This window comes from Brassica napus, chromosome A6, assembly GCF_020379485.1.
Source record: "Brassica napus cultivar Da-Ae chromosome A6, Da-Ae, whole genome shotgun sequence".
Taxonomy (NCBI): Eukaryota; Viridiplantae; Streptophyta; class Magnoliopsida; order Brassicales; family Brassicaceae; genus Brassica; species Brassica napus.
Genome location: NC_063439.1, coordinates 20,267,538 through 20,295,224, shown reverse-complemented (window position 1 = coordinate 20,295,224; position 27,687 = coordinate 20,267,538). Strand labels below are relative to the sequence as shown.

General features: G+C 40.6%; 4 protein-coding genes across 4 annotated transcripts; 3 read left to right on the top strand and 1 right to left on the bottom strand.

Annotated features, from left to right (window-relative positions):
* Positions 1-1,632: 1,632 nt before the first annotated feature.
* Positions 1,633-7,351, top strand: LOC125609995. Its single transcript, XM_048781635.1, has 14 exons — positions 1,633-2,484; positions 2,573-2,974; positions 3,259-3,306; positions 3,541-3,615; positions 3,712-3,780; positions 4,376-4,510; positions 4,609-4,677; positions 4,771-4,857; positions 4,935-5,294; positions 5,378-5,806; positions 5,942-6,195; positions 6,283-6,364; positions 6,488-6,872; positions 6,969-7,351. The coding sequence occupies exons 1-14, from the start codon at positions 1,633-1,635 to the stop codon at positions 7,232-7,234; spliced, it is 3,513 nt and encodes a 1,170-aa protein (XP_048637592.1). The 3' UTR covers positions 7,235-7,351.
* Positions 7,352-8,222: 871 nt separating this feature from the next.
* Positions 8,223-9,735, top strand: LOC125609994. Its single transcript, XM_048781634.1, has 3 exons — positions 8,223-9,098; positions 9,182-9,595; positions 9,697-9,735. Exons 1-3 carry the CDS (start codon positions 8,223-8,225, stop codon positions 9,733-9,735), a joined length of 1,329 nt encoding a protein of 442 aa, XP_048637591.1.
* Positions 9,605-15,799, top strand: LOC125575858. Its single transcript, XM_048735004.1, has 10 exons — positions 9,605-10,030; positions 10,112-10,210; positions 10,292-10,741; positions 10,816-10,872; positions 10,943-11,023; positions 11,098-11,154; positions 11,246-11,463; positions 11,550-11,631; positions 11,764-12,151; positions 12,277-15,799. The coding sequence occupies exons 1-10, from the start codon at positions 9,941-9,943 to the stop codon at positions 12,552-12,554; spliced, it is 1,800 nt and encodes a 599-aa protein (XP_048590961.1). The 5' UTR covers positions 9,605-9,940; the 3' UTR covers positions 12,555-15,799.
* On the bottom strand, positions 15,403-27,466 carry LOC106409502. The gene is made up of 5 exons (XM_048781632.1): positions 27,155-27,466; positions 26,956-27,066; positions 26,789-26,861; positions 25,455-26,589; positions 15,403-15,871 (listed from the first exon to the last, which is right to left on the bottom strand). The coding sequence occupies exons 1-5, from the start codon at positions 27,464-27,466 to the stop codon at positions 15,403-15,405; spliced, it is 2,100 nt and encodes a 699-aa protein (XP_048637589.1).
* Positions 27,467-27,687: the final 221 nt, after the last annotated feature.

Sequence of the window (27,687 nt, the reverse complement as noted above, 5' to 3'; positions counted from 1 at the left end):
TTTACATTTTAAGATAGATGTTTAAATCTTAATGTACGTTTTCCATTTTTTTTTAAATTGTATATTTCCATTTGTTATACTTTCTATTTACGTAATATCTATATTTTAAATTTTAAGATATATTTTTAAATCTTAATGTAATTTTCCATTTTTTAAATTGGGTATTTACTTATATTATATATTTACTTATTATTTATTTTTCTTTATATTGTGTATTTCTATTTCTTATACTTTCTATTTTCAAATAATTTTATAATTTAAGATAGATTTACATTTTAAGATAGATGTTTAAATACTAATGTACTTTTTCCATTTTTTAAATTGTGTATTTCCTTTTCTTATACTTTCTATTTGCGTAATATCTATATTTTACATTTTAAGATAGATGTTTAAATCATAATATACTTTTTCCATTGTTTTTAAGTTGTGTATTTCTTTTTCTTATACTTTCTATTTATTTAAATCTATATTTTACATTTTAAGATAGATGTTTAATATTTAATGTACTCTTTTCATTTTTTTAAAAATTATGCATTTACTTATTATTGTATATATAATTCGTATATTTATATATTTATAATATTTACTTATTATTTATTTTTCTATATATTGAGTATTTCTCTTTATTATACTTTATATTTAGTTAAGGGCAATTGTCAATAATAGCACCTTTTGAAGTTTATGTCCCAAAAATAGCACTAGAAGGAGAAAGTCACAAAAATAGGTTTCATTAAAGGGGTAATTTACCCTTATACCCTTTGTTATAAGAATAAAAAAAAAACATTTCATTTCCTTCGATCGCGAATCCTGTCGTCTCCTCTCTGGAATCTTCAAACCCTCACCGGCACTGTCGTCTCCGACTCGGGAATCGTCGTCTCCGGCTCGGGAATCATCTTCTCCGACTCGGGAATCGTCGTCTCCGGCTCGGGAATCATCTTCTCCGGCTCGCTAGTCATCTTCTTCGGCTCGCTAATCATTTTCTTCGGCTCGCCAATCATCTTCTCCCGCTCGCTAATCATCTTCTCCGGCTCGCTAATCATCTTCTCCGGCTATCTAATCATCAGCGTCACACTCTCTACTCTCAAAATCGGACACAAATCACTATGTAGCTTTTTAAAATTAGGTTTTTTGAATTAAAATTTGGGAAGCTTGCGTTTTGATTTTGATTTGTTTGTTACTCTTTCTTATTAACCAGCGAAGCAAATGAAAGACTTTTGAATTGTGGGAACACAAAGTTGTTGGAGCATAATTCATCTCTTTGAGGTATGTTGCAGATTCAACCTTCTGTGTGTTTGTACAAATTTATAAAATAAAAGTTTGTTGTCTCTTGCTGCATCTATTGAATGTTTTTAGAAGATTTCCAGAAAGCATTTGTTGCTGCATCTATTAAATGTTGAAAATTGAAACTCGGATGGTAACACATTTTGAAACTTTTTTGCTTGGAGTCTTGTTTTGATTAGGAATGTTGATATTTTTGATAGGGTCTTGAATTTGCTTATGAGTCTTTTGTTGCTTGTGAAACTGTCTAGTGTTTATAAGAATTTCAGGAAGCATTTGTTGTGTTATTTCAGGAAAGCCTTCCAAAAAAGTTTGAAATTTTTTTTTTCCTTGTTTACGCAGGATAGAAACAAGATGGGAGATTCAGTACCTCTAAAAGTAGCACTGCCAGAGCTGAAGTATCCTATTGGTTCACAGCCAAAGGAAAAGTCAGCAATCAACCAATACTCTGGTTCAGATTATATCTCTATTGTCAAAAGCATCCTAAAACCAGATGAGATGATAAGAGTCCGAGGATCATTTCTGGGACCTGTAATGAAGCTCAGTGAGAGAGGATTGAAGTTATCAGCAAAGATAGTCTACGCCATTCTCACTAGAAGCATCGTTTCTGTCAAGGAGAATGAAGCCTGGTTCCATTTCGGTGCGCAGCCAATGAGGTTCTCTATAAGAGAATTTCATATGATGACAGGCTTGAAATGTAGTGGTGCATTAGAAGGACCACGAAGGGAAACCGAGAGATTTAATTGGGAATTGCTAAAGGGGCGTAGTCATAAGTTAAGTGACGTGGTGGACCAGCTCAGAAACACAAGAGAAGATGCTTCTGAGGAGAGAATATGCCTCGCAATGCTCATCCTGGTAGAGAGCATATTATTGCGGAAGAGCAAAGGAGGGAGTTTTCCTTTGGAATATGCGAAAAATGCACAGGATATGACATATCCATGGGGAAAAGAGGCTTACATTGTGCTCCTGAAGTCAATTCAAAACGCTGTCGCGAATCATTTGGAGAATAAATCCAAATTTGAGTTGCAAGGTTATCCTCTAGTATTCCTTCTTTGGATACTAGAGTCGATTCCTTTGCTAAGGGATAAGTTCAGTAAGTGTGTACCAACAGTTGAGGTTCCTGGGCCGACTTACTTGTGTGAAAAATACACTGAGGTAGAGAATCCATCACTTGATAGGGTTTTACAGGTTGAAGCTGATACAAAGGTAAGCTTTTCCAAGTATATGTTTCTCAGTTTATTTGGCTTCTTCTTTTTAATATGTTTCTCATTGGTCTTTTTTTAAATACTCTCAGCTGAAGGTCCATTGCATACTACCTTCTATTCCTCATGATCCAGAAGATGATATCTCCATTGAAGACAAATATAGTGACGAGCTGGAAACAGTGAAAGATGTAACAAAGAAAGGGTACAAGATTACAGCCGATGACTGGGAAAATAGGTGTGTAGACACATTTGACACATTGGATGCTCTTATTCAAATGATGGCAAATAAGGAGACTGGCCAAGCTTCTACTCCGATTGATGAGGATTCAGTAAATGAAAAAGTGAACAGGATCATCACGGTAATGGAGGAGAATCTGAAGAGCATGAAGGATCGAATGTCATTACTAGAAGAAGAAAACATACATCTTAGAGCTCGTGTGTCAGAGTTGGAAGGAAACAACAATGTTTTTCCCACTAACGTGACACAAAAGGTAAATTCTCAAAACATGTTCTTTTACATTTGCATTTTCAAGTATTTTTTTGAAGATCTTGTACATATTCTTGAATGCCTTCCTAATATTTGACAAACAGCGATCCAGTGAGACACCTTTATCTCCAATGTCTCACACGCAACCATCGAGTGAGACACCTTTATCTCCAATGTCTCAACAGCCTAATTTGACACATGAGGTATGTAACCAATAAATATTGTTGAGTTTTGAAGTAATATTTGGAAAGCTTTTGTACTTCTTGAATGCATTCCTGATTTTTGCAGGAGACAATGATTGAATCAGCTGCATCTCCAAAGTCTCAACAAAATGAGGTATATGCTCAAAAATTTTTAAGAAAATATTTGGAAATTCTTGTACAAAATCCTGAATGCCTTCCTGATTTTTGCAGGATTACACGCAACAATCGAGTGAGACGCCTTTATCTCCAATGTCTCAACAGCCTAATTTGACACATAAGGTATGTAACCAATAAAATATTGTTGAGTTTTGAAGTAATATTTGGAAGCTTTTGTACATATTCTTGAATGCATTCTTGATTTTTGCAGGAGACAATGAATGAATCAGATGATGAAACTCTTGCCCTTGATACTCAAGTATTCTCTCCTAATCTGACAAAAGAGGTATATGCTCAATGATATTGTTTTCACAGTTGGAGTTTACAAATTAGTTTTGGGTGATTTTTTTTTACATATAAAGGCTTTTCTGATTTTTGACAGAAAGAAACAGAAACGTCTACCGATGAGAGGCCATCCAATCCTAATCAAGATGGAAAACCAGATGATGAGGTAATATTTATTCTAGAAATTATAGTTGAATGTATTCATGATGGCCATTCCTGATATTTTTTTGCAGATTGTGAGAGAGAAATTAACAAGTGAGTCACCTGCTACTCAGAGTCAAGTTTTGCAGAAAGAAACAGTGGAAATGAATAAGACACCTTCTTCTCCAATAGCTCCAAAGAGTATTGAAACTCCCGTTTATACTCCAAGTCAGACTCAGCAGGTACATGGTCAAAAAAAATCTTGGATTTTTAAGTTAATGTTTGGAAGCTTTAGAACGTACTCTGGATTGACTTCGTGATAATTTTTACAGATTGAGAGAGAGCCATCGGATGACACGCCTGCCCTTGATACTCAAGTTTTTACTCCTAATCTGACAAAAGAGGTATATGCTCAATGACAGTTGGAGTTTACAATTAGTTTTGGGTGATTTACATATATAGACCTTTCTAATTTTTGGCAGAGGGAAACACAAACCTCTACTGATGAAACGCCACCCAAAACTAATCAAGAAGAAGGAAAACCAGATGATGAGGTAATATTTACTCTAGAAATTATAATTGAATGTATTCATGATGGCCTTTCCTGATATTTTTTGCAGATTGTGATTGAGTCACCTGCTGCTCAGACTCAAGTTTTGCAAAAAGAAACACTGGAAATGAATGAGACACCTTCTTCTCCAATATCTCCAAAGAGTATTGAGGCTCAAGTTTTTACTCCAATTCAGAAACAGCAGGTAAATGTTCAAAAAATCTTGGAGATTTCAAGTAATGTTTGAAAGCTTTTGTACGTGTTTTTGATCCCCTACCTGACTTTTTTTTGTTTTTTTTGCAGACGGTAACAGAGGAAACGTATGAGGCTACACAGCCATTGACTGAGATCATTTCAGCAAACAATAAAAAGGTAAGCATAGAAATGTCTTTCATAAGTACAACTTGAATTTTAAATTGTAGAAACTTCTTCATAACTACCTCTTTTATTTTACTGTTATTACAGGAGGATACACATGCTGTGCATCACACACCTTCCTCTCCATTGTCTTCACTAATTGCACTAGTTATTGAAGAAAATAAGAATGCTTTGGTAAGAAGAAATATTTAAAATGTTTATGTAATATTTTTCTATTCAACTAACTCTTACCATTTACTTTTGTCTTATAGAGTGAGACAGAAACTGCGACCCAATATTTTTCTACAAGTGAAGGAGAGCATACACAATCAAGCAGAAAGAATCAAGCAGAAGAATATCTCAAGGATACTACAGAACCTACTACTGAGCTAGTTTCCACAGATGTTTCGAAGACACAGCCTCTTACTCCGCAAACACAGCACCTTCAGACAAGTGAGGGAGATCAATCCGATGAGACACCATCAGAGCAGAATCAAGCAGAAGAAAATCTCAAGGATACTACAGAACCTACTACTGAGCTAGTTTCCACATATGTTTCGAAGATGCCGCCTATTACTCAGCAAACAGAGCATCTTCAGACAAGTGCTATAGATTTTTCAGAAACAAACGAGGTATGCATCGAGTATATTTGATCTTTAATTATTATTCTAACAATTTAAAACCGCTGATGTTACTGAATCTTCATTTTTAATAGGTTGAAGTAAGCAGGCTTCTAGCTCACTTTCAAATAGGCGCAGAGGTTGAGATTTTGTCTACTGATGACGAAATATGGTATCCAGGAAAGGTTGTTGATCTTAAACTGTGTGAAGGACTAGAGGAGCTGACAGTTGAGTACACGACACTCTTCACAGACCAACATAGACTTCAGAAACTTCAGGATACTATCACGGCTGACAAAATACGTCCTGCAACACCAACTAGTGACCAAAAATCCTTTGAGATGATGGATAAGGTAGAAGCCTTTTACAACAATGGCTGGAGCAGCGGACAAATTAGCATGGTACTTGGTGATAACACATACTCGGTGTGTCTCTATACTTCTATGGAAACTATTCTATTCAAACATTCAGATTTGCGAATTCATAGAGAATGGAAAGATGGAGTCTGGAAGATGGCAGATAAGGTAAATCATAACTAGAATTATACTTCACGTGAATTGTTTGATATACATACATTTTAGTTTCAGGAATGGTTTCCAGAAATTCCGATTGCAACAAATTTGATAATATTTTGCTTGGTGTCTATTGTTTGATTAAAGGTGAAGCCTGATAAGAAAAGGAAAGCTGCTGCCTCATCACAAAATTCAGGAATGGATAATGTTTTCCTAAGAAGGAGCGAGAGGGTGCCTAAACGATCTAGAGACACAAAAACTCCATTCAAGTCTGACAGAAATCCGGCTTTAACTGTAATACCTGAGATTATACCTGCAGTTGATCCGTTTTCAACTCCTGCGGAACATAAGCTTTCAAGGCTTCAAAATTGGATGACATTAAAGCCCGGCATGCATGAAACGTAAGCATGTTTCTGTCCTTGTCTATATATTCTTATATTTATGTATAAGAGGTTTGGTAATTCCTTTGAATCTTTAATCGACTGCAGGTCCCTATCAATCAATGATAATAAGATAAGGAAATCTTTCTTTCAAAGCATGGAAAATGCAAAAAAGGACCTTAAGAAAGAGGTAATTTGTTTACATATGTTCTTGCCTTGAGCTTTTTTTTTAAAAAAAAATTCAGGAAGGATTTGTTTAGTTTCAGGAATTATATAGTAACAAATTAGATAATGTTTGCCTTTTTTTTTGCAGCACATTGATGGAGCCTTTGCAATGCTAAATTGCAGAAGAAATGAGAATGCTGCTTGGTTCCACAACTACAAGATTCCAAAGGCGTGCTTCCTACCTATGGAGTTCTTGCATTGCTTGCTCTCTGATGATTTGGCTTACAAGAAAGAAAAGGTCAAAGGTAAAAAGATTTTCAACGATTTATTTAAAGATACTGTGAGAGGGAAGGTATATCCAGAGAAGACATGGGGAGAAGATGTTGATGTTGTGTATGGGATTACTCTTGGAAAAAAAAGCAATGTCTGGATTGGGATGGAAATTCATTTGAAGAAGAAAAGAATCACAGTATATGATTGTTTTCAAAAGGAAAGCAACAGCATTGATATTCCTCAAGTGAAAAAGTTGGCAGGTATGTATAAACAATTTGTATTTGATGTATTCAACTGTTTCTTGGTTTGAAATATTCAACTGATTCTATCTTGATATTGATTTTTAAATATGACAGTGTTGATTTCTAATCTGCTGGTGGAATCTTCTGGTGATGAGGTAGATAAAGTGAAGATGATTCCATTTGAGATTGAGCAGGCACAAGGTTTACCCAAGACAAAACATCCTTTCAACTGTGGGATATTTCTTGTCAAGATTCTGGAGTGCCAGTCATTGAAGATAGGAGACATGACAAAGATTAATGATGACAATGCATTGGAGCTAAGGAGAACCTTGTCTTGTGAGATCTTCAACCAATTTGTGGATGAGAGCTTTGGGAAATGAGAATGATGCATGAAAACATTTTTTGTTTTAGTTAAGACTCGGTTTTAGTTATGACTGTTTATTTTGTTATGTTGTTGGCGTCTGGTTACATAAGAAAGATTGGAAGGATATCAAGTATTTTTTTGGGTATCATATATCTTGGAAGGTTAAAATAATGTTTCTGGATGGGTTTCCAGAAAAAAAGTTAAGTGTTTCAAATGTAAAAAAGAATGAAATGAGATTATATACTAAGGATTGGACATGTATATGGTAAGCTTAAAATTGTGATGTTTACAGACAACAAAAATTTAGAACCACAAAGGATCGAACCCAGAGGGAGAGAGTTTGCGTATTTGGATAGTGTGGGAGTTTAGCCACTAGGCCAAGAAGAATCATCTGTTAATGGATTACATTTAATTTTATTTAACTCCAAACTGTAACACAAAAAAAAATTAAAATTGATTTTGAATCCACCACATATCGAACCCGGGGATAGAGAGACTTTTGAGTTATGAAATGCCTTGGTTTAACCGCTGGTCTGAGGAGAATCATCTGTTAAAGAATATTACATAAGCATACTTAAACCAATTAATATAGGATAGGTTTCCAAAACAATACATTTCGATTGAAAAAAGACAAAACTCTTGCCGTCTCAACACTCTCGCCGTTTCAAACTTCTCGAATCTCACTCGTCTCCGCCTCTCGAATCTCTCTCTCATCTCCATATCTCTCGATCTCCGACGAAAACCCATCTCCAGAACTCTCTCTCTCTCTCTCGATCTTTTACGCGAGCTCTCTCTATTCTCCGAGAAAAACCATTTCTAGAGCTCTATCTCTTTAAGGTATGTTGCAGATTCAACCTTATGTGTGTTTTCTTTCTGAGAGATTGGTCTCCTGGTTTTTGCTTGTGTATAGACTTGCTCGTTTTAACCTAATATGATTGGTAAAATTGGATTTTAATTAATTTAGACAAATAAAATTTTTCTTGTTTACGCAGGATAGAAACAAGATGGGAGATCCATTACCATTAAGACTAGCACTGCCTGAGCTGAGGTATCCGATTGGATCAGAGCCAGAGAAGACGATATCGATAAACCAACACTCGATAGTTGCTTATATCAAAACTGTTAAGGAAATTCTAGGAAATGATGAGTTCAACAGAATAAGAGGGACGTTTTTGGGACCGGTGATCAAGCTTGGAGAGAGGTCTTTGAAATTATCAGCTAAGATAGTGCACGCAGTTCTCACCAAAAGCATCAAGACAGTGAAGAGACACGAAGCATGGTTCCATTTTGGTGCTCAGCCAATGAGGTTCTCTATAAGAGAATTCCACATGGTGACTGGTTTGAAATGTAGTGGTGAAGCAAGAGAACCACGAGAGGAAACCGAGAAATTTAAGTGGGACTTCCTAAAAGGGCGTACTCATACAGTAAAGGACGTGGAGAAGCAGCTCAGAAACACAAGAGAAGATGCTTCTGATGAGAGATTCTGCCTTGCAATGCTCCTCCTGATTGAGAGCATACTACTACAGAAGAGCCTTCTCGACGGTGGCACAACTTTTACTTTGGATTATGTGAAAATAGCGCAGGATATGGATGTCTTGATGACATACCCATGGGGGAGAACAGCTTATAATTTGCTGTTAAAATCACTTCAGAGAGCTGTCGACAAAAGCCTCGACAAAAACAATTATGATTTGCAAGGATTCCCTATGGCATTTCTTATATGGATACTTGAGTCAGTACCTTTGCTACAGTATGCATTCAGTCAAGTTGTTCCTATTCTGAGCGTTCAACCGTCTACCCCAATATTTTTGTGTGAGAAGTACCTTCAAATAGCTTCTCCACAGCTGATAGATGTTCTCCTAATTGAAATCAAAGATCATGTAAGTTTTTACATTATTTTTTTCTTGTTTCTGTTTTGCCTTATGATTCTCCATTTAAAAGCTAATTATTTTTTTGGTTTCAGCTTAAGGTCACATGCATCCTACCTCCTATTTCTAATGATCCAGAAGCTGATGTTTGCATGGAAGACGAAGCTAATAAAGATCTGGATGACATGGCCGATTTATCCAAGAGAGGTTATAAGTTTAAAATTAGAGATTGGCGAAACATGTCAGTAGACCTATACGGTGCTAATGAACAAATAAGAAGAGCATCTTTACTGTTTGGGAATGGAGGGATGAGTCAAGCTTCTTCTTCGTATCAGGAGGAGTCTTTGGAATCAAAGATCAACAGAATCAGCGAGATGGTGGGAGATAATTTAAGGATCATGAACGATCGTTTGTGTTTGATTGAAAAAGACAGGAAACAGATTAAAGAACGTGTGACAAAACTAGAGAAACTACAAAGAGTTACTTCATATGAAACCCCAAACAATGAGGTAACTTTTTTTCGGAAATTAAAATTAATGTTTATCTAGTTCTTGATTCAGTTTTTTTTTTGAGTTGTCAAGTAATTTTGGAAGATGTTATACATATTTAGGATTGCCTTCCTAATTTTTGTTGTACTTGCACAGACTGACACAACTCCATTTCATGAGACGGCTTCCAGACAAGGTGAAGCCAATGCAGATCAAGCAGATGAACAACTTAACAATGAGGCAAGTATAATTTTGAAAACTGTTGGTATTTATAAAATTATGAATTTGGTTGTACTTAAATTAATTTTTGGAAGTTCTTGTACGAGTTCATAATCCCATTCCTGACTTCAGGATACACGAGAGCCTATGAATGAGATCACGAAAGAGACACCTGGTTCTCCAATAGCTCAACAGAATATTGAGACTCCAGTCCTTACTCCAATTCAGACGCAGCAGGTACCTTCTTTAAAAAATTGGACTTTTCAAGTAATTTTTGGAAGCCCTTGTACGTGTTCATTCAACCATTCCTGAATTCAGGAGACTCACGAGCTTATGAATGAGATCATTTCACCAAACATTTCCGACACACAGCCAAATACCCGAGCTCGCAGAAATCTTTTAACAGAGCAAAATAAGGTATTACTTTCATTAAAACCTTTAATAAATACACAGCAACTATCAAAATGACTGGATATCCTTGAATCTAAACCATCACAGGATGTAGAAAGCAGAGTTCAAAATCCCTTTGAGATCGGAGCAAATGTGGAGATTTCATCACAAGATGACAATACTTGTCATAAATGGTATCCAGGAAATGTGTTGGCAACATATTTGGTTGATGGGGTTGAGATGGTGAAAGTTGAGTACTTCGTCCCGTCTCTGGACGAAAAGAAGAGGAAAAGGAGTGTTGAGACACGTGTATCAATTGACAGAATACGTCCTCAACCACCACCTGAGAGATCTGGAGCGAAGAAAAGTTATGAGCTAATGCAGGACGTGGAGGCGTTCGACAATGGTGCCTGGTGCGCTGGAAAAGTTAAAGTCATTTTGTTTGATGGCTCGTGTTTTGTCTCTTTGAACAATTCTAAAGAACAAATTTACTTCCACCATTCTGAGATGCGAAAACCAAGAAAATGGGTAGATGGTGTTTGGGAGATGACAAAAAAGGTAAAACAAATGCCTTGGATCACTTGAATTGAAAAATAATGTCATTTGTTTAATATCTCGGTATTGATTTTCAGATGGAAGAAGAGCAGACGCAGAGTGTGAATCCAAGTGAAGGAGATGGTGATAAAAAGGTATGAAATATTTATACATCATACTAGGAATTAAGATATAAATGTATCTGAATTTTTGTCATTCAAAAAGGGGAAGGCGAAGGCTGTCGCTTGTAAGAAAAATGAAGCAGCTGGTCCATCAGAAGATGGTGTTGGGAAAATGGCAAAAGAGGTAATAAAAATGAATAAGATCCACTTGAATTGAAGTTCAGGTCAATAGTTTGATATATCGGTTTTGTTTCACAGATAGAAGTAAAGCAGGGTAAGAGTGTGAAACCAAGTCAAGACGATCATGCAAAAAAGGTATAAAAAATATTTTTACTTCATATTAGGAAGGCATTCAAGTATAAAGATAAAAACGATCCTGAATTTTTGTCTTTATTTTTAATTAAAGGGGAAGCCTGATGTTGGTAAGAAGAAGAAAGCAAATGCTCAGCCAGTAGATATGCTTCCTTTTCTACAGCGAGAAGAGAAGAGGCCAATACGACCTAGAAACCCTCCTATACCTGTAACACCTGAGGTAATCCTTCCAATTGATCCATTTGTGACACCTGAATTTCCTCGGTTTTCAAGGCTTGCACACTGGATGGATCTACGGGGCATATATCGTGTGTAAGCAACTTTTTGTCCTCGCATAAATATTCCTAATTTATTTTGTAAAAGTTTCGATTGATACTAGTTAATTTTATCAACTACAGACCGTTTTATATCAATGGAAAAGAAATTGAAAAAGAGTTCTTTCAAAAAATGGACGATGCAGAAAACAATCTCAACAAAGAGGTAATCAACACTCTGTTCTGTCTTCTATTTGATTGTGTCATATGTTTAGGAAGAGGTTGAGTTGAGCTATGCTAGATGTCCATGTTATAGCAGTTCTATATGAAGTTTCTAACTATATTGTTACATTGGCAGCACATAAATGTTGCATTTGAAATGCTAAATTGTAAGAGGGTTGAGCAAGGTGCTTGGTTCCGCAACAACAATCTTCCAGCAGCATGCTTTGTACCAGTCAAATTCTTAGAAGTGGTTGGGTACGCTTATGAATCTGTCAGGAAGCCACATAAGAAAAAACAAACGTTATTGGAGGGCTGTGTAGGCGAACTTGTGAAAGGTTTAATACATCCAAAGAAGGTATGGCTGGAAGATGTTGATGTTATATATGGTGTCATTGAAGATAAGTTGAGCTATCACTATATTGGGGTGGAGATACAATTGATGGACAACACAATCACACTCTTCCATTGTGGTCTTCCAAAAGCAAATATCAAACGTGCTCTTAATCAAATCCAAGAACTGGCAGGTAAAAACTCTTTACATATTCATTTTGTTGTCTGTTGCTGCTTGTGCTTGTGATGCATTTTTACATATTCATTTTGTTGTCTGTTGGTGATTGATTTATTGTATAATTTTGGGTATTTATGACAGTGTTGATTAGTGCCATAAAGATGGAACTTCTTGGTGAAGAGGTTAATTTCGAAGATATCAGTCCATTTGAAGTTAAGTTTGCAGAAGGGCTTCCAAAGACAAAATTTCCATACAACTGTGGTATTTTTGTTGTGAAGATGCTGGAATGCAGGTCACTGGGATTGAAGAGCATGGCTAATATAAATGATGAAACTGCGATGGACTTACGAAGCAAGCTATGTTGTGAGATCTTCGACCAGTTTATGGATAAAGATTTCCAGGAAGGTCAAAGGAAGTGAAAATGTCATATTTGTTCTACTCTGTTTTCTACTCTGTTTTCTACTCTGTTTTCTACTTTGATATTAATTATCCCTAACGTTTAAGTTTAAGTTTGTAATGAATCCCTAACGTTTTTTTCATTTAGATTGTTATTGAAAAATTTTTAGGATGTATTGATGAATTGTCAAATGCTTATGGTACTTTTAGGATGGGTTTCCAGAAAAAGAGTGAGAAAGCAAAATGCACCAAAGCCTAGCAAATTCCTTTAAAGTTTACAAAAAAAAATGAAAAAGAATGTGATCCGATGTTGATTGAACTCGTGAACTCTCGAAAGATGAATCAAAGTGTGCAGCCGCTGTGCCAAGGGTGTTATACTTGCCAAAAGCTATAATAAAACGAAAATAACTTTTGAATATTTAATTAAAAACAGAAAAAAGTGTAAGTATACACAAACGGGGATCGAACACGGCTTATTGTGTGATAAGGGTACACTAAGAGTAGAACGGATTGCCACTAGGCTACGGTGGATATTCGATAACAGAGTAAATGTGAACTTATTTATTCACAGACGATAGATTTATATAATCTGGATATCATTTTAGGTATTCAGGATAGCTTTCCAAAAACAAATTCCTTTAAAGTTTACAAAAAAAAAATGAAAAAGAATGTGATCTGATGTTGATTGAACTCGTGAACTCTCGAAAGAAGAATCAAAGTGTGCAGCCGTTGTACCAAGGGTGTTATACTTGCCAAAAGCTATAATAAAACGAAAATAACTTTTGAATATTTAATTAAAAACAGAAAAAAATGTGAGTATACACAACGGGGATCGAACACGGCTTATTGTGTGATAAGGGTACACTAAGAGTAGAAGGGCTTGCCACTAGGCTACGGTGGATATTCGATAACAGAGTAAATGTGAACTTATTTATTCACAGACGATAGATTTATATAATCTGGATATCATTTTATGTATTCAGGATGGCTTTCCAAAAACAAATAAGCAAATCAGATAACCAAGTTACAAGAACACTAGGCCAAACCATTACAAAATAGTGAAAAACATTGAACAATTTTTTTATTTAGGTTGTTAATTGAAGAAACAACACAAGAGAAACAAAAGTACTTATTCATTTAAAATAAAAACTGAAAATCAAACATAATGTGGTCCTTAAAAACATAAAAAGAGAAGATGATAACATGAAATTACTCATGACACAGCCAACTTTCGCCAAGTTTATCCCAATCAGGGACTTTGACCTTCACATCAGCAAGCATTCCTTCCGCTTCCGAGTGCTCTTCTTTGAGTTTCTCCAACTCAGCAGTTAAATCAAATTTTCCATCAGCTTTGATAATATCTTCAAGCAACTCGATTTGGACAGCAATTGAATTTGCTTTGCTGGATGCCAGATTCCAATCATTCTCAGATAGCTTGTATTCGTTGGACAAACGAAGAAGAGCCCTGTAATGTACCACAGTTTCCTTCTTCCCCTTATTGAAACCTTCGGCGGCATCACATCCGTAAACCTCCTCTATGGGACGCTTCATCATCTTCTTTGAACTTCCTTCCATTGAAACTTTGTCCTGCAACAAAATCGAAACTAAGATGTTACGATAAAATAGAAATAGAAAAAAGTTCATGAATTGAATGGAAAATGAGAAAATGAGAAAACTAACTTGTATTGCAAAAGGATAAATCAGACGAAATGAAGTGAGTGAATAAAAGGTCTGATATCGTCCCTTATATTTATAGAACTAAAAGGAACTCTTCGATTATTGAAGTCAGTTAAAATAAACTCTTGATTATTGTGGAACTCTTCGATTTTTGAAGTCAGTTACTGAAATAACCAATCATATAACAGCCAATCTTGACGAAAAGAAACTCTTCGGTTACTGAGTTACATGATGTCGTTTGGAAGAGACTCTTCGATTCCTGAGATATATGTTTGAACAAAAAAAAAAATCAACCATTAATCGTAGGAGAGTCGAACCCGGGTCGAACAAATGTTTCGGTATCATAGGTTTTGTGGTTTAGCCGCTAGGCTGAGGAGAATCATCTGTTAGTTGCTTCCACATAATTGAATTTAGCCATACAATTTATAGTAAAATACATTGGAAAGATCTTAGATAGTTCAGGATGGGCTTCCAGAGTATGCATGAATAATATACATGAATGTTAGTGTGCTTCTTTCTTAAACTAGAAAAAAATGAAATGAGATCAAAACTAAGGATTAATATCTACACATTTGGAAAATTTGATAATGTGATTTGCAAATTTTGGAGGAAAAAAAATATATATACACATCTCATAGGATTCGAACCTGAAGATGACTAGGAGGAAAGAGGGAACTAAGGTGTAGTAGCCACTAGGCCAAGTTAATTTCAGTCATTACATGTTGTAAGTAAAGTAATATATTCTCTTTTATTTTTATTCAACTTAAATTTTTTTAAAAAACTCTGATTAGTAGGGGAATCGAACCCAGGTCGAGTCAAGCGTTACAATTTCGACAGATAGGTGTTTTAGCCGCTAGACCGAGGAGAATCATCTGTTACACTTTCCCACATAATTATTCTTAACAGAAAATGTTGTATTATAAACCTTGGAAATGAACTCGGTATTTCTGGATGGGATTCCAGAATAGTTGAATATTACTGTGTTTTTTTTCTAGCAAAGAAGTTTAAACTAAAAATTGAAATGAGTTCAAAAGATAATGTTGTATATTACAAAAGTTGGAAGAAATCATACTTATTCAGGATAGGGTTCCAAAAGAAAAAATGTATATGGTCTTGTGCATATCATGTAACCATCAAATAGCCAACATCCAAATAATAATCGATAAAAATGTAAAAATGTAAAAATGTAGAACTTCATCCTATAGGCCTCTGGCATGTGATCTTGTTGTGCCCTCCTGTGCCACATCTGCTGCACTTGTGGGACTGAGATTTAGATCCAGGAACCCCAAACTCGCCAACGGATCTCTTTCTCTTTGTAGGAGGGCGTCCACTTTTCTTTTTGGTAGCTGGAAGTGGGCAAGACAGTTCATCAATATTCTCTGGATAGGTGGACGTTGACAACTCTCCACCAGGATGTATGCTTTCAGCATAAGCTTTAGCCCACGTTTCTGTCAAGTGAGAAGCATCAACAAAACGGTTTTCATCTCTCTTGATATGCTTAGCAGCAGCGATGGCATGGATGCAGGGGATCTTGTCAATGTCGAAAACATTACATGTGCAATGCCGCTTCTCCAAGTCAACAACAAACTTCATTGTTTTATCCTTCACCTCAAACTCGCTTCGATCAACTTGATACACATTCAACAACATTGCGGCCCCTAACCTAGATACCAATTTCTGCACAACTTTTGGAGTAACCAGGTGCTTATGTTTCGCAGCTGTTGGGGTCAAAATCGGTCACGACGGAATCAATGTCTGAAAGTCCGTAAAAATCAACATAACCGTTTTTACGAAAAGTAATCTTCGTAAAGATATCTTTACGAACTGCCTTGCAGTAAAATATCGTCCAAATCTCAATCGAACCACTAAATACCGATTGTCCGAAGGCAACAGACATGTATCCAAATCGGCCGCGGACAAGCTCGAGTATGGAAATCAGACCGCGGACAAGCCAAGCTCGATCGATACGCAGCGACCAAGCATGCACACAGCTCGGTCGCTACGTAGCGACCGAGCTCGAGCCAAGCTCGGTCGCTACGTAGCGACCGAGCTCGAGCCAAGCTCGGTCGCTACGTAGCGACCGAGCATCCGTCTCGCTCGGTCGCTACGTAGCGACCGAGCGATCGTCCCGCTCGGTCGCTACGTAGCGACCGAGCTCGAGCCAAAGCTCGGTCGCTATGTAGCGACCGAGCGATCGTCCCGCTCGGTCGCTACGTAGCGACCGAGCTCAGCCAAGCTCGGTCGCTACGTAGCGACCGAGCGATCGTCCCGCTCGGTCGCTACGTAGCGACCGAGCTCGAACCAAAGCTCGGTCGCTACGTAGCGACCGAGCGATCGTCCCGCTCGGTCGCTACGTAGCGACCGAGCTCAGCCAAGCTCGGTCGCTACGTAGCGACCGAGCGATCGTCCCGATCGGTCGCTACGTAGCGACCGAGCGATCGTCCCGCTCGGTCGCTACGTAGCGACCGAGCTCGAGCCAAAGCTCGGTCGCTACGTAGCGACCGAGCGATCGTCCCGCTCGGTCGCTACGTAGCAACCGAGCTCGAGCCAAAGCTCGGTCGCTACGTAGCGACCGAGCGATCGTCCCGCTCGGTCGCTACGTAGCGACCGAGCTCGAGCCAAAGCTCGGTCGCTACGTAGCGACCGAGCGATCGTCCCGCTCGGTCGCTACGTAGCGACCGAGCTCGAGCCAAAGCTCGGTCGCTACGTAGCGACCGAGCGATCATCCCGCTCGGTCGCTACGTAGCGACCGAGCTCAGCCAAGCTCGGTCGCTACGTAGCGACAGAGCGATCGTCCCGCTCGGTCGCTACGTAGCGACCGAGCTCGAGCCAAAGCTCGGTCGCTACGTAGCGACCGAGCGATCGTCCCGCTCGGTCGCTACGTAGCGACCGAGCTCGAGCCAAAGCTCGGTCGCTACGTAGCGACCGAGCGATCGTCCCGCTCGGTCGCTACGTAGCGACCGAGCTCAGCCAAGCTCGGTCGCTACGTAGCGACCGAGCGCTCGTCCCGCTCGGTCGCTACGAAGCGACCGGGCTCGAGCCAAAGTTCGGTCGCTGTGTAGCGATTGAACCTTTCCGAACGTCAATACGACACCAGTTCTTGCATTCTCGTCAAAACCTTCGAATGCTATCTCCCGAAGACCGTAGCAAGCTCAGTCCATGTTTCCCGCCATTCTAATTCATCGATCAAACTTCGCGGATTAGAAACCGCGGAAAACTCGTAGTAAACGTGTCGAGTCGGAAGACGGCCCAAAGAGACCTAAAACACGACTCGAGGCCCATCCTACGATTTTCCTAATCAAAAGCCTGTAAACCACAGCCTGGTTTACGCTTGGTCCACAAGGAAGGATAAATGTCAAGTTTCCGCGGATAAATACGGAAGTTTTGAAGATAATTGTGAAGATCGGGAAAAATGGAATATCTCCATTTTTATGCTATGACGGCTTAAGGGCAGAAGAGTAAAAGCGTAAACCGACCTTGGAGCTAGTATATAAGGAGTCCTAGGCGAGGAGCAAGGGAGAGAACTTTTTAGATTCGGAATTCTCTGCACTTAGAAACTTTAGGCTTATTCTCGACAAGTTCGGTTTCTATGACTGGCACTCAATTACTAGACGAACTCGCCCAGGCAGTTCGATCTCTTGTCCAGCTCTATCAATTGAACTACGTTCGGCTTGATCCTCGAAAGGGGTACGTAGGCAGCCTTTAACAAGGTTCAGTCCGAAATCAATCTAAGCCTTTTAGATATCTTTTTCGTCCTTTGTTATCGAGCTGCGACTCAACTAGGATTAGGGTTTTATGTTGCTAGAACTAGGTAACTCGCTGATGGCCCCTGCGGCCAAAGCCTTTGTATTCTCTTGTAATGATCGCAACGCTCTTACGCGGACTCGAAATAAGATCTACTGTTTTCTCTAAACTCGTTTGTTATCTTTTCATGATTTCCGCATATATTCGATCACTTGTCGTTGGCTCTCGCAGAGATCCGGGACCTCTGGGAAATTAGGGTTTTCCTAGTTTCCTTATTTAAACGGAAATCGACAGTGCGAATTTCGGTTCCCACAGTTTGGCGCTAGAAGGAGGGGGGGTTACGGATTACTCTTACTCATGGCCACAAAACGCTTGATCGAAACGATGTTTGGATATATGAAAGACAAACTCGCAGCACTGACTGCTCCTATGGCCAACGCTTACGCAAACGCCGTAGTTTTCAACAAAATCGAAAACTTAGTCGCGACCTTCCGCCACAGGAAGAGCACTAAAACAAGCTCGCGATTCCTCCCTGTAAACAAGAAGGGAAACGATAAATCTTATCAAAACCCCGTAAACAAATCTCGATGCATAAGGGTTTTACCAAAACACGTTTTCCGAAAACATTTCGGAAGGATAAAACTTGTTCTCCCAAAAAAACCGCTGAAAAACCCTACGTTAATCGCGGAAAAAGGAAACACAACAAAACGATTACACAGCTCGGTCGCTACGTAGCGACCGAGCACGCACACTGCTCGGTCGCTACGTAGCGAACGAGCACGCACACGCTGCTCGGTCGCTACGTAGCGACCGAGCACACACGCTGCTCGGTCGCTACGTAGCGACCAAGCACATACGCTGCTCGGTCGCTACGTAGCGACCGAGCACGCACGCTGCTCGGTCGCTACGTAGCGACCGAGCACACACGCTGCTCGGTCGCTACGTAGCGACCGAGCACTCACACGGCTCGGTCGCTACGTAGCGACCGAGCATGCACGCTGCTCGGTCGCTACGTAGCGACCGAGCACACACGCTGCTCGGTCGCTACGTAGCGACCGAGCACGAACACGCTGCTCGGTCGCTACGTAGCGACCGAGCACGCACACTGCTCGGTCGCTACGTAGCGACCGAGCACGCACACGCTGCTCGGTCGCTACGTAGCGACCGAGCACACACACTGCTCGGTCGCTACGTAGTGACCGAGCTCAAGCCAACTCTCCACTCGCTACATAGCGACCTGTAAGGCCTCAGAAAGGTCCTCCTTTGGGTTCTCTTTTGAATCCTCGTCGAAACGCTTTTCGTTTCGTCTCAATCGGAGTTTCCGTTGAGATTTTACGACGAACACAAGTGGGAATCTTCTCGGCTTGCTTCCACTCGCTACGTAGCGACCTGTCAGACTGTCAGTCGCTACGTAGCGACCTGTAAGGCCTCAGAAAGGTCCTTCTTTGGGTTCTCTTTTGAATCCTCGTCGAAACGCTTTTCGTTTCGTCTCAATCGGAGTTTCCGTTGAGATTTTACGACGAACACAAGTGGGACTCTTCTCGGCTTGCTTCCACTCGCTACGTAGCGACCTGTCAGACTGTCAGTCGCTACGTAGCGACCTGTAAGGCCTCAGAAAGGTCCTTCTTTGGGTTCTCTTTTGAATCCTCGTCGAAACGCTTTTCGTTTCGTCTCAATCGGAGTTTCCGTTGAGATTTTACGACGAAAACAAGTGGGACTCTTCTCGGCTTGCTTCCACTCGCTACGTAGCGACCTGTCAGACTGTCAGTCGCTACGTAGCGACCTGTAAGGCCTCAGAAAGGTCCTTCTTTGGGTTCTCTTTTGAATCCTCGTCGAAACGCTTTTCGTTTCGTCTCAATCGGAGTTTCCGTTGAGATTTTACGACGAAAACAAGTAGGACGCTTCTCGGCTTGCTTCCATTCGCTACGTAGCGACCTGTCAGACTGTCAGTCGCTACGTAGCGACCTGTAAGTCCTCAAAGGGTTCTTCCTTTGCGTTCTCCTTTGAATCCTCTTCAAAATGCTTTTCGTTTCGTTTCAATCGGAGTTTCCGTTGAGATTTTACGACGAAAACAAGTGGGACTCGTCTCGGCTCCCTTCCACTCGCTATAGCGACCGAGATGACATCCTCACTCGCTATAGCAACCTGTCAGGCCTCAAAGGGGTCCTCCTTTGCGTTCTCCTTTGAATTCTCATCGAAACGCTTTTGGTTTCGTCTCAATCGGAGTTTCCGTTGAGATTTTACGACAAAAACAAGTAAACCTCATCCTAAACTCCTTGGCTTGTTTCTGCTCACCCTACCTCCATCTTTGCGTTCACTTTCGAATCTCGATCGAAACGTCTCTTGTTTCGCCTCGATTGAAGTTACCATTGAGACTTTACGATATAAAAAAAAAAAAACCGCAAAGACCTATTTTCTCGCATGGATTCAGATTAATCGTATAAAACGGCAATGGTTAACTTAACACCTTAGCCGCCTTAACTATACGATTACGTTGGACCTTTTTACAAAAATCGACGTCTTATCTAAGGAGAAGATAACAGTCAAGTTCGGAAGATAAATGTCAAGTTTCAAAGGGTAAACACCAATATCGGAAATGGCGAACATACACGAGAATAGGAAACGGAAATGAGCACGCAAAACTGAGAAGGGACAAAACTGCATCTTCGAGAGAACTAAGGTATTTCCGACTTGAAATTTTTGAAATCAGACTTGGAATTTTCGTAGGAAATTACTTTGAGGCTGCCATAGAACTTTAGGGAACGTAAAACCTAGGCGGATAGTCTAGCGAACTAAGTTTTAAGCGATTTTTCCTGTCTCGATATATTGTCCCATAATTGTTCATCCAGATCTTGCAAACCGATCTAAACTCTCCGAAAGTCGAGAAATGATCGCCACGCATATCAAGCTCGCTTCCTAAAGAGAGAAAAAGTTAGAGACATGAACGTCGTCTTAAAACCGATTCGTTTCTGGCAATTTTCTCGGAACCGACATATCCCAAGTCGTCAACGTGGAAACAACCAAATCACAGTCCAAGCGTCGTCTATAAATCGTCCCGAATTATCGATCATTCCAAACATCAGGAGAGGAAACGTACACAACCCTTCAAAGTATCGGTTCAACCGTTTTTTCTTTCGTAAAAAAAAAAGGGGAGTAGGTACGTATACTATACTCGTATACTCCCAAACTTCAAAAAACTTCTGCAAATCGTCAAGAATAGGCAAACGACAATCTTAATATTCGTCTAAACGCTAGCAACATATCCAGACGATCATGAACATAATCTCAAAAACTATACATCATTTCTTGTCGCAATCATGCGTACAGAAAACTTGTACCAATATCAAACTGAAACTCGACGATTAGCCAAAGTATTGAAGCCTTTTCCGGCTTCAGAAAGCCAGTTTCGTTTTAAACTTAGCGGCGAGAAATCTTCAATCACCAAAGCATTTCTTTCAGTTTCCGTTGTACCAAGTAAGTCACGGAAAAGTATCGAAAACATTTGCGACGAAGAAAACTCGAGAATATATGTAGCATCGTGCACATTAAAAGGAGCACTTTCCTCCCGATGGTTAGCTAGATCCACTTCTGGTTGACCAATTCGTTCAAGAAACAAATGTGTCATGAGAATCCTCTCGAAAAACCTATGAAAAACGTTCCGCGACTAGATCGTATTGAAATAAACTTCGGTAATACTCCATGGGTAACGCCAAGCAACTTTCACCTAAGATCAAAATCACAGCGGGAACGTTTCTCGTAGAACCCGCAGAAACAATGCTACTTTGACATATGTATACATATCACTGATTTACGACCTTCGTAAAATCGGTTATATGATATGATAAATTATCGTATAGCCCACAATCGGAAATCATATGATAAATTCTTCATAACGAAACTAAGTCCTAACAACCAAACGGTTAACGGAAAATCTAAACTTTTCGAAAATTGACCAAGTTCAATACGCTCCACAATTCACTTTAAGCCCGCAACGTTTTAACCACAATACGCGGCATGTAAGGAAAAATTCGTAACAAAGCTTCTAGAGCTATACGAAACATCCTAAAAAATGCACGAAATACATCTCGGAAGGCCAACTCTTCACAAAGCACCATGAAGGAAAACACTTGTTCCCATGGACAAATTTACACGACACCTCAGTCATAATTCCTCGATCGCAAACAAAACTATTAGCATCCGAGCAGGAACAACAATTTTTGGCTGCGAACATTCTTAGTCAAACCAGAATGTTTCTCAAACACAGGGCTAATACTAAACCCTCGCAACATCGCGAAATATCTTCAAAGCCCGCGAACATTTCAAGCACGAAACGTGGCATACGAAAGAATAACAAATCTTCAGCATCGCGAGACGTCGCGGACGCCTGAAGATTAGTTCTTCGACGAAATTTCCTTCCTCGATAAAACACCTTCATGGAAGACCAGACAGTCATACGCACTAACATCTTCTCAAAACATATTCTTCGCGAAGACTCAAAATAGTAATTTTTACCATTAAGTTTGTTGCTGATCACAACAAACTCTTAACGTCCTAAACAGACTTAGCCATCTCGTAGAAGATGACTCTCTTACATCCGACACAAGGATAATAGCGCTATAAAAGAAATCCGAAATTTTGGTCCAGCACTTCCGGTCTCCGGAGAGATGCTCGATTCCAACCATACAAGTCGTATAAGCCGAGAACCTATCGCGGACTTTAAATCGGTATGGAATCAGGATGAAACTGAAACGGGATACGTAAGTCGAATTAGTCATCGCACCCTCTAAAACCAGGAGTAAACCTAGGTCTTGCCCTAAACCCAGCGCACTGGTCTCTAACATCTCTAGGCATAGTATCAAACACCCTGATACGAGATCCCAAAATTTGTCTCTTTGCCAATATTCGAACGTCTTCAGAAAATCCCGCAAGTTTACACACTGCGGAAAACTCTCGAAACAGATTATGGATATGGCAATTCACACAGAGTTAGATTACGAGACGACAACTCGTAGTCTTCCCTCTACACCCATACAAAATGCCATCGGCAGCAACACGCCTTATAACCGCTACATAAAAACTAGACCATAAAGGTCCTACTGGAAAACTAGTCATAAGAACCTTAACTCCAAGATGAACTACGAAAGGCTTGATCCCTTCAACAAGGGTACGTAGGCAGCCGTCATAAGGCGCAGCCCCAATCTTATCGCGTTTTCTACTTTTAGGAGAGCGAGAAGATCACTTACCACAGACCTTTTCAACCATTAATTCCGCCTAACTCACCTAACTTGCCTAACTTGCCAAGCCACTCGCTAGAACCTCACGCTAGAAGCTCATGATTCTAACGAGCTGGGGGGCTAACTGTTGGGGTCAAAATCGGTCACGACGGAATCAATGTCTGAAAGTCCGTAAAAATCAACATAACCGTTTTTACGAAAAGTAATCTTCGTAAAGATATCTTTACGAACAGCCTTGCAGTAAAATATCGTCCAAATCTCAATCGAACCACTAAATACCGATTGTCCGAAGGCAACAGACATGTATCCAAATCGGCCGCGGACAAGCTCGAGTATGGAAATCAGACCGCGGACAAGCCAAGCTCGATCGATACGCAGCGACCAAGCATGCACACAGCTCGGTCGCTACGTAGCGACCGAGCTCGAGCCAAGCTCGGTCGCTACGTAGCGACCGAGCATCCGTCTCGCTCGGTCGCTACGTAGCGACCGAGCGATCGTCCCGCTCGGTCGCTACGTAGCGACCGAGCTCTAGCGACCGAGCGATCGTCCCGCTCGGTCGCTACGTAGCGACCGAGCTCGAACCAAAGCTCGGTCGCTACGTAGCGACCGAGCGATCGTCCCGCTCGGTCGCTACGTAGCGACCGAGCTCAGCCAAGCTCGGTCGCTACGTAGCGACCGAGCGATCGTCCCGCTCGGTCGCTACGTAGCGACCGAGCTCGAGCCAAAGCTCGGTCGCTACGTAGCGACCGAGCGATCGTCCCGCTCGGTCGCTACGTAGCGACCGAGCTCGAGCCAAAGCTCGGTCGCTACGTAGCGACCGAGCGATCGTCCCGCTCGGTCGCTACGTAGCGACCGAGCTCGAGCCAAAGCTCGGTCGCTACGTAGCGACCGAGCGATCGTCCCGCTCGGTCGCTACGTAGCGACCGAGCGATCATCCCGCTCGGTCGCTACGTAGCGACCGAGTTCGAGCCAAAGCTCGGTCGCTACGTAGCGACCGAGCGATCGTCCCGCTCGGTCGCTACATAGCGACCGAGCTCAGCCAAGCTCGGTCGCTACGTAGCGACCGAGCGCTCGTCCCGCTCGGTCGCTACGAAGCGACCGGGCTCGAGCCAAAGTTCGGTCGCTGTGTAGCGATTGAACCTTTCCGAACGTCAATACGACACCAGTTCTTGCATTCTCGTCAAAACCTTCGAATGCTATCTCCCGAAGACCGTAGCAAGCTCAGTCCATGTTTCCCGCCATTCTAATTCATCGATCAAACTTCGCGGATTAGAAACCGCGGAAAACTCGTAGTAAACGTGTCGAGTCGGAAGACGGCCCAAAGGGACCTAAAACACGACTCGAGGCCCATCCTACGATTTTCCTAATCAAAAGCCCGTAAACCACAGCCTGGTTTACGCTTGGTCCACAAGGAAGGATAAATGTCAAGTTTCCGCGGATAAATACGGAAGTTTTGAAGATAATTGTGAAGATCGGGAAAAATGGAATATCTCCATTTTTATGCTATGACGGCTTAAGGGCAGAAGAGTAAAAGCGTAAACCGACCTTGGAGCTAGTATATAAGGAGTCCTAGGCGAGGAGCAAGGGAGAGAACTTTTTAGATTCGGAATTCTCTGCACTTAGAAACTTTAGGCTTATTCTCGACAAGTTCGGTTTCTATGACTGGCACTCAATTACTAGACGAACTCGCCCAGGCAGTTCGATCTCTTGTCCAGCTCTATCAATTGAACTACGTTCGGCTTGATCCTCGAAAGGGGTACGTAGGCAGCCTTTAACAAGGTTCAGTCCGAAATCAATCTAAGCCTTTTAGATATCTTTTTCGTCCTTTGTTATCGAGCTGCGACTCAACTAGGATTAGGGTTTTATGTTGCTAGAACTAGGTAACTCGCTGACGGCCCCTGCGGCCAAAGCCTTTGTATTCTCTTGTAATGATCGCAACGCTCTTACGCGGACTCGAAATAAGATCTACTGTTTTCTCTAAACTCGTTTGTTATCTTTTCATGATTTCCGCATATATTCGATCACTTGTCGTTGGCTCTCGCAGAGATCCGGGACCTCTGGGAAATTAGGGTTTTCCTAGTTTCCTTATTTAAACGGAAATCGACAGTGCGAATTTCGGTTCCCACAGCAGCCGCTTCGCGTCGCTCAAAAAACCAAGTGGTCATCGTCAATCTGATAGTTTCAAGGAGAGAGATAATGGGCAACTCACGAGGCATCTTCAACATAGAATTGAGAGACTCTGCAATGTTGGTAGTCATGATATTATACCTGTTCGCAGGCGCATAGCTTCGTGCCCACTTCCTAAAATCAGACTCTTCCAGATACTTAGCCAATTCAGGACATTTATCCTTTATGTCCTTGAAGATTAACCAGAACTCGTGACACGTATAGGCATCAGCAGCGCTTTCCACCAGAGGTAGCAACCCAGTCTTCGCATATGTAGGAGTGATGTTGCGGAGCAGATGGATCCTGCAAATTCCATGGTGAGATAAGGGATATACATCCTCTAACGCTGAAGAAATGGAGTTAGCCCTGTCTGATACAAAAACAAGATCCGAAGCGTCCGGGATCTTCTGGCTCAAACCTCTAAAGAACCATTTCCAAGAGGCGCCGTTTTCTGCGTCAACCACTGCAAAGGCGAGAGGATATAGATGATAATTCCCATCTTGAGCACAAGCTGCCAATAAAGTCCCATTGAATTTTCCCTTCAGAAATGTACCATCTACTGCAATAACTCTCCTCATCAATGAGAATCCCCTTATCGATGGACCAAAAGCCACAAATGCATACTTGAACTTTCCTGCAGCATCAACATGTTGATAAGTCAAGGAACCAGGGTTTGTTTCTGTGATTTTATACAACCACCTAGACAAATTGTAATAGCTGTCTTCAGGAGTCCCTCTAACCAAAATCTGAGCTTCTCCTCTCACTCTCCAAGCTTGTTTGTAATTGATGTGAACACCATGCAGCATCCTGACCTGTTCAATGATCTGTTTCGGTTTGAGACCTTCCTTTTTTTCTCCATAATTGCTGGAAATCAAAGAACCCAACAACTTTGCAGATGCTTGTCTGTGGTTGGCTTTCCTGTGTGTTGTATCGCATGTATGCTCATGAACATACTTTTTAACAACGAAAAAATCTGAAACAGGTAGCTTGATAGCACGCATCCTCCACGTGCAATTTTCATCAACACAACTCAAAAGCACTCTTGACTTGTTAGAAGAGACAGTCTTGTACTCAAACTTCCACTCTAAAGCCCATTTCTTCATCCTCAACATCAACTCTCTCTTTGTCTTAAAATAGCTATTCACCTTAATATCGCCAGCTACTCTCGTGTTTGGTGAAAGTCCAATATGGACAGGGCTAAAATCCGGAAGAGCATTCAGAGGAACTGTAGAAACACCTTCATATAGAAGACTCTGCAAAAGTCAAGTAGTTCTCTAAGGCATAATACTTGATTATGAAGCATATCATGCAAACACAAACAGAAAAAGGGGATTAGGGACAATGTACCTGTTTTTCACTCTGCACAGTAGAAAGAATCACTGGATTGGCATTCAATGGAACAATAGAAGCAAATGTATCAGAAGCTTGAATGTTACAGCTAGCTGAATCAGTACTAAAATCCGGAAGATCATTCAGAGGAACTGTAGAAACACCTTCATATAGAAAACTCTGCAAAAGTCAAGTAGTTCTGTAAGGCATAATATTTGATTATGAAGCATATCATGCAAACACAAACAGAAAAAGGGAATTAAGGACAATGTACCTGTTTTTCACTCTGCACAGTAGAAAGAAGCGCTGGATTGGCATTCAATGGAACAGTAGAAGCAAATGTATCAGAAGCTTGAGTGTTACAGCTAGCTGGATCAGTACTAACCTGCAAAAGTCAAGTAGTTCTGTAAGGCTTAATAGTTGGTTATGAAGCATATCCTGAAAAGTCTAAGTAAGAAAAAAATCATACAAACCTTAACACACAAACGACAGGTTCCATCAAATGCTCTAGTCTTGGAAATGAAAGTTCTGAGCTGACGAGTATTACCTATCGAGAGTGGGGGGAAACTTTCAATAATACATTTCTTATCCAATGAAAAACCATAACTCAAACTGATTTCTTCCTCTTTAACACTAAAATCTTCAGAGACAATCTTCATCAAATCTTCATACAGTAGATCTTCTTCTATGGAAATGATTGATGCATTCCTCTTCAAATCAACAAGAAACTCCCACTGGAGAGATTCTTTTGAGATCCATTGTCCACAGATGCACAAAACTTCCATTGTTCTACAAAATCAACTTCAATTCATCAACAAATGAATAATATATAACAAAACCTAGATAATGTATAACAAAATGAAATGATTCAAACCTTAATCAAAATCAGACACACGAGAGAGAGAATGAGATGAATAGACGTAGAAACGACAGATCAATTGAGAAACGACGACGACGACGATAAATAAACGGAGAGACGACGACGACGGATCAACGGAGAGGCGAA

What these genes read in the sequence shown, in the direction of transcription:
- LOC125609995 (XM_048781635.1), top strand. Translation starts at nt 1,633, where the DNA reads ATGGGAGATTCAGTACCTCTAAAAGTAGCACTGCCAGAGCTGAAGTAT. An exon ending in TTTCAGCAAACAATAAAAAG is followed by an intron (nt 4,678 to 4,770) that starts GTAAGCATAGAA and finishes CTGTTATTACAG; the next exon opens with GAGGATACACATGCTGTGCA. An exon ending in TCTGGAAGATGGCAGATAAG is followed by an intron (nt 5,807 to 5,941) that starts GTAAATCATAAC and finishes GTTTGATTAAAG; the next exon opens with GTGAAGCCTGATAAGAAAAG.
- LOC125609994 (XM_048781634.1), top strand. Translation starts at nt 8,223, where the DNA reads ATGGGAGATCCATTACCATTAAGACTAGCACTGCCTGAGCTGAGGTAT. An exon ending in TAATTGAAATCAAAGATCAT is followed by an intron (nt 9,099 to 9,181) that starts GTAAGTTTTTAC and finishes TTTTGGTTTCAG; the next exon opens with CTTAAGGTCACATGCATCCT. An exon ending in ATGAAACCCCAAACAATGAG is followed by an intron (nt 9,596 to 9,696) that starts GTAACTTTTTTT and finishes ATACATATTTAG; the next exon opens with GATTGCCTTCCTAATTTTTG.
- LOC125575858 (XM_048735004.1), top strand. Translation starts at nt 9,941, where the DNA reads ATGAATGAGATCACGAAAGAGACACCTGGTTCTCCAATAGCTCAACAG. An exon ending in TTTGGGAGATGACAAAAAAG is followed by an intron (nt 10,742 to 10,815) that starts GTAAAACAAATG and finishes ATTGATTTTCAG; the next exon opens with ATGGAAGAAGAGCAGACGCA. An exon ending in AAGACGATCATGCAAAAAAG is followed by an intron (nt 11,155 to 11,245) that starts GTATAAAAAATA and finishes TTTTAATTAAAG; the next exon opens with GGGAAGCCTGATGTTGGTAA.
- LOC106409502 (XM_048781632.1), bottom strand. Translation starts at nt 27,466, where the DNA reads ATGGAAGTTTTGTGCATCTGTGGACAATGGATCTCAAAAGAATCTCTC. An exon ending in CCTGTCGTTTGTGTGTTAAG is followed by an intron (nt 27,067 to 27,154) that starts GTTTGTATGATT and finishes TGACTTTTGCAG; the next exon opens with GTTAGTACTGATCCAGCTAG. An exon ending in AGCTATGCGCCTGCGAACAG is followed by an intron (nt 15,872 to 25,454) that starts GTATAATATCAT and finishes ATTGGTATCTAG; the next exon opens with GTTAGGGGCCGCAATGTTGT.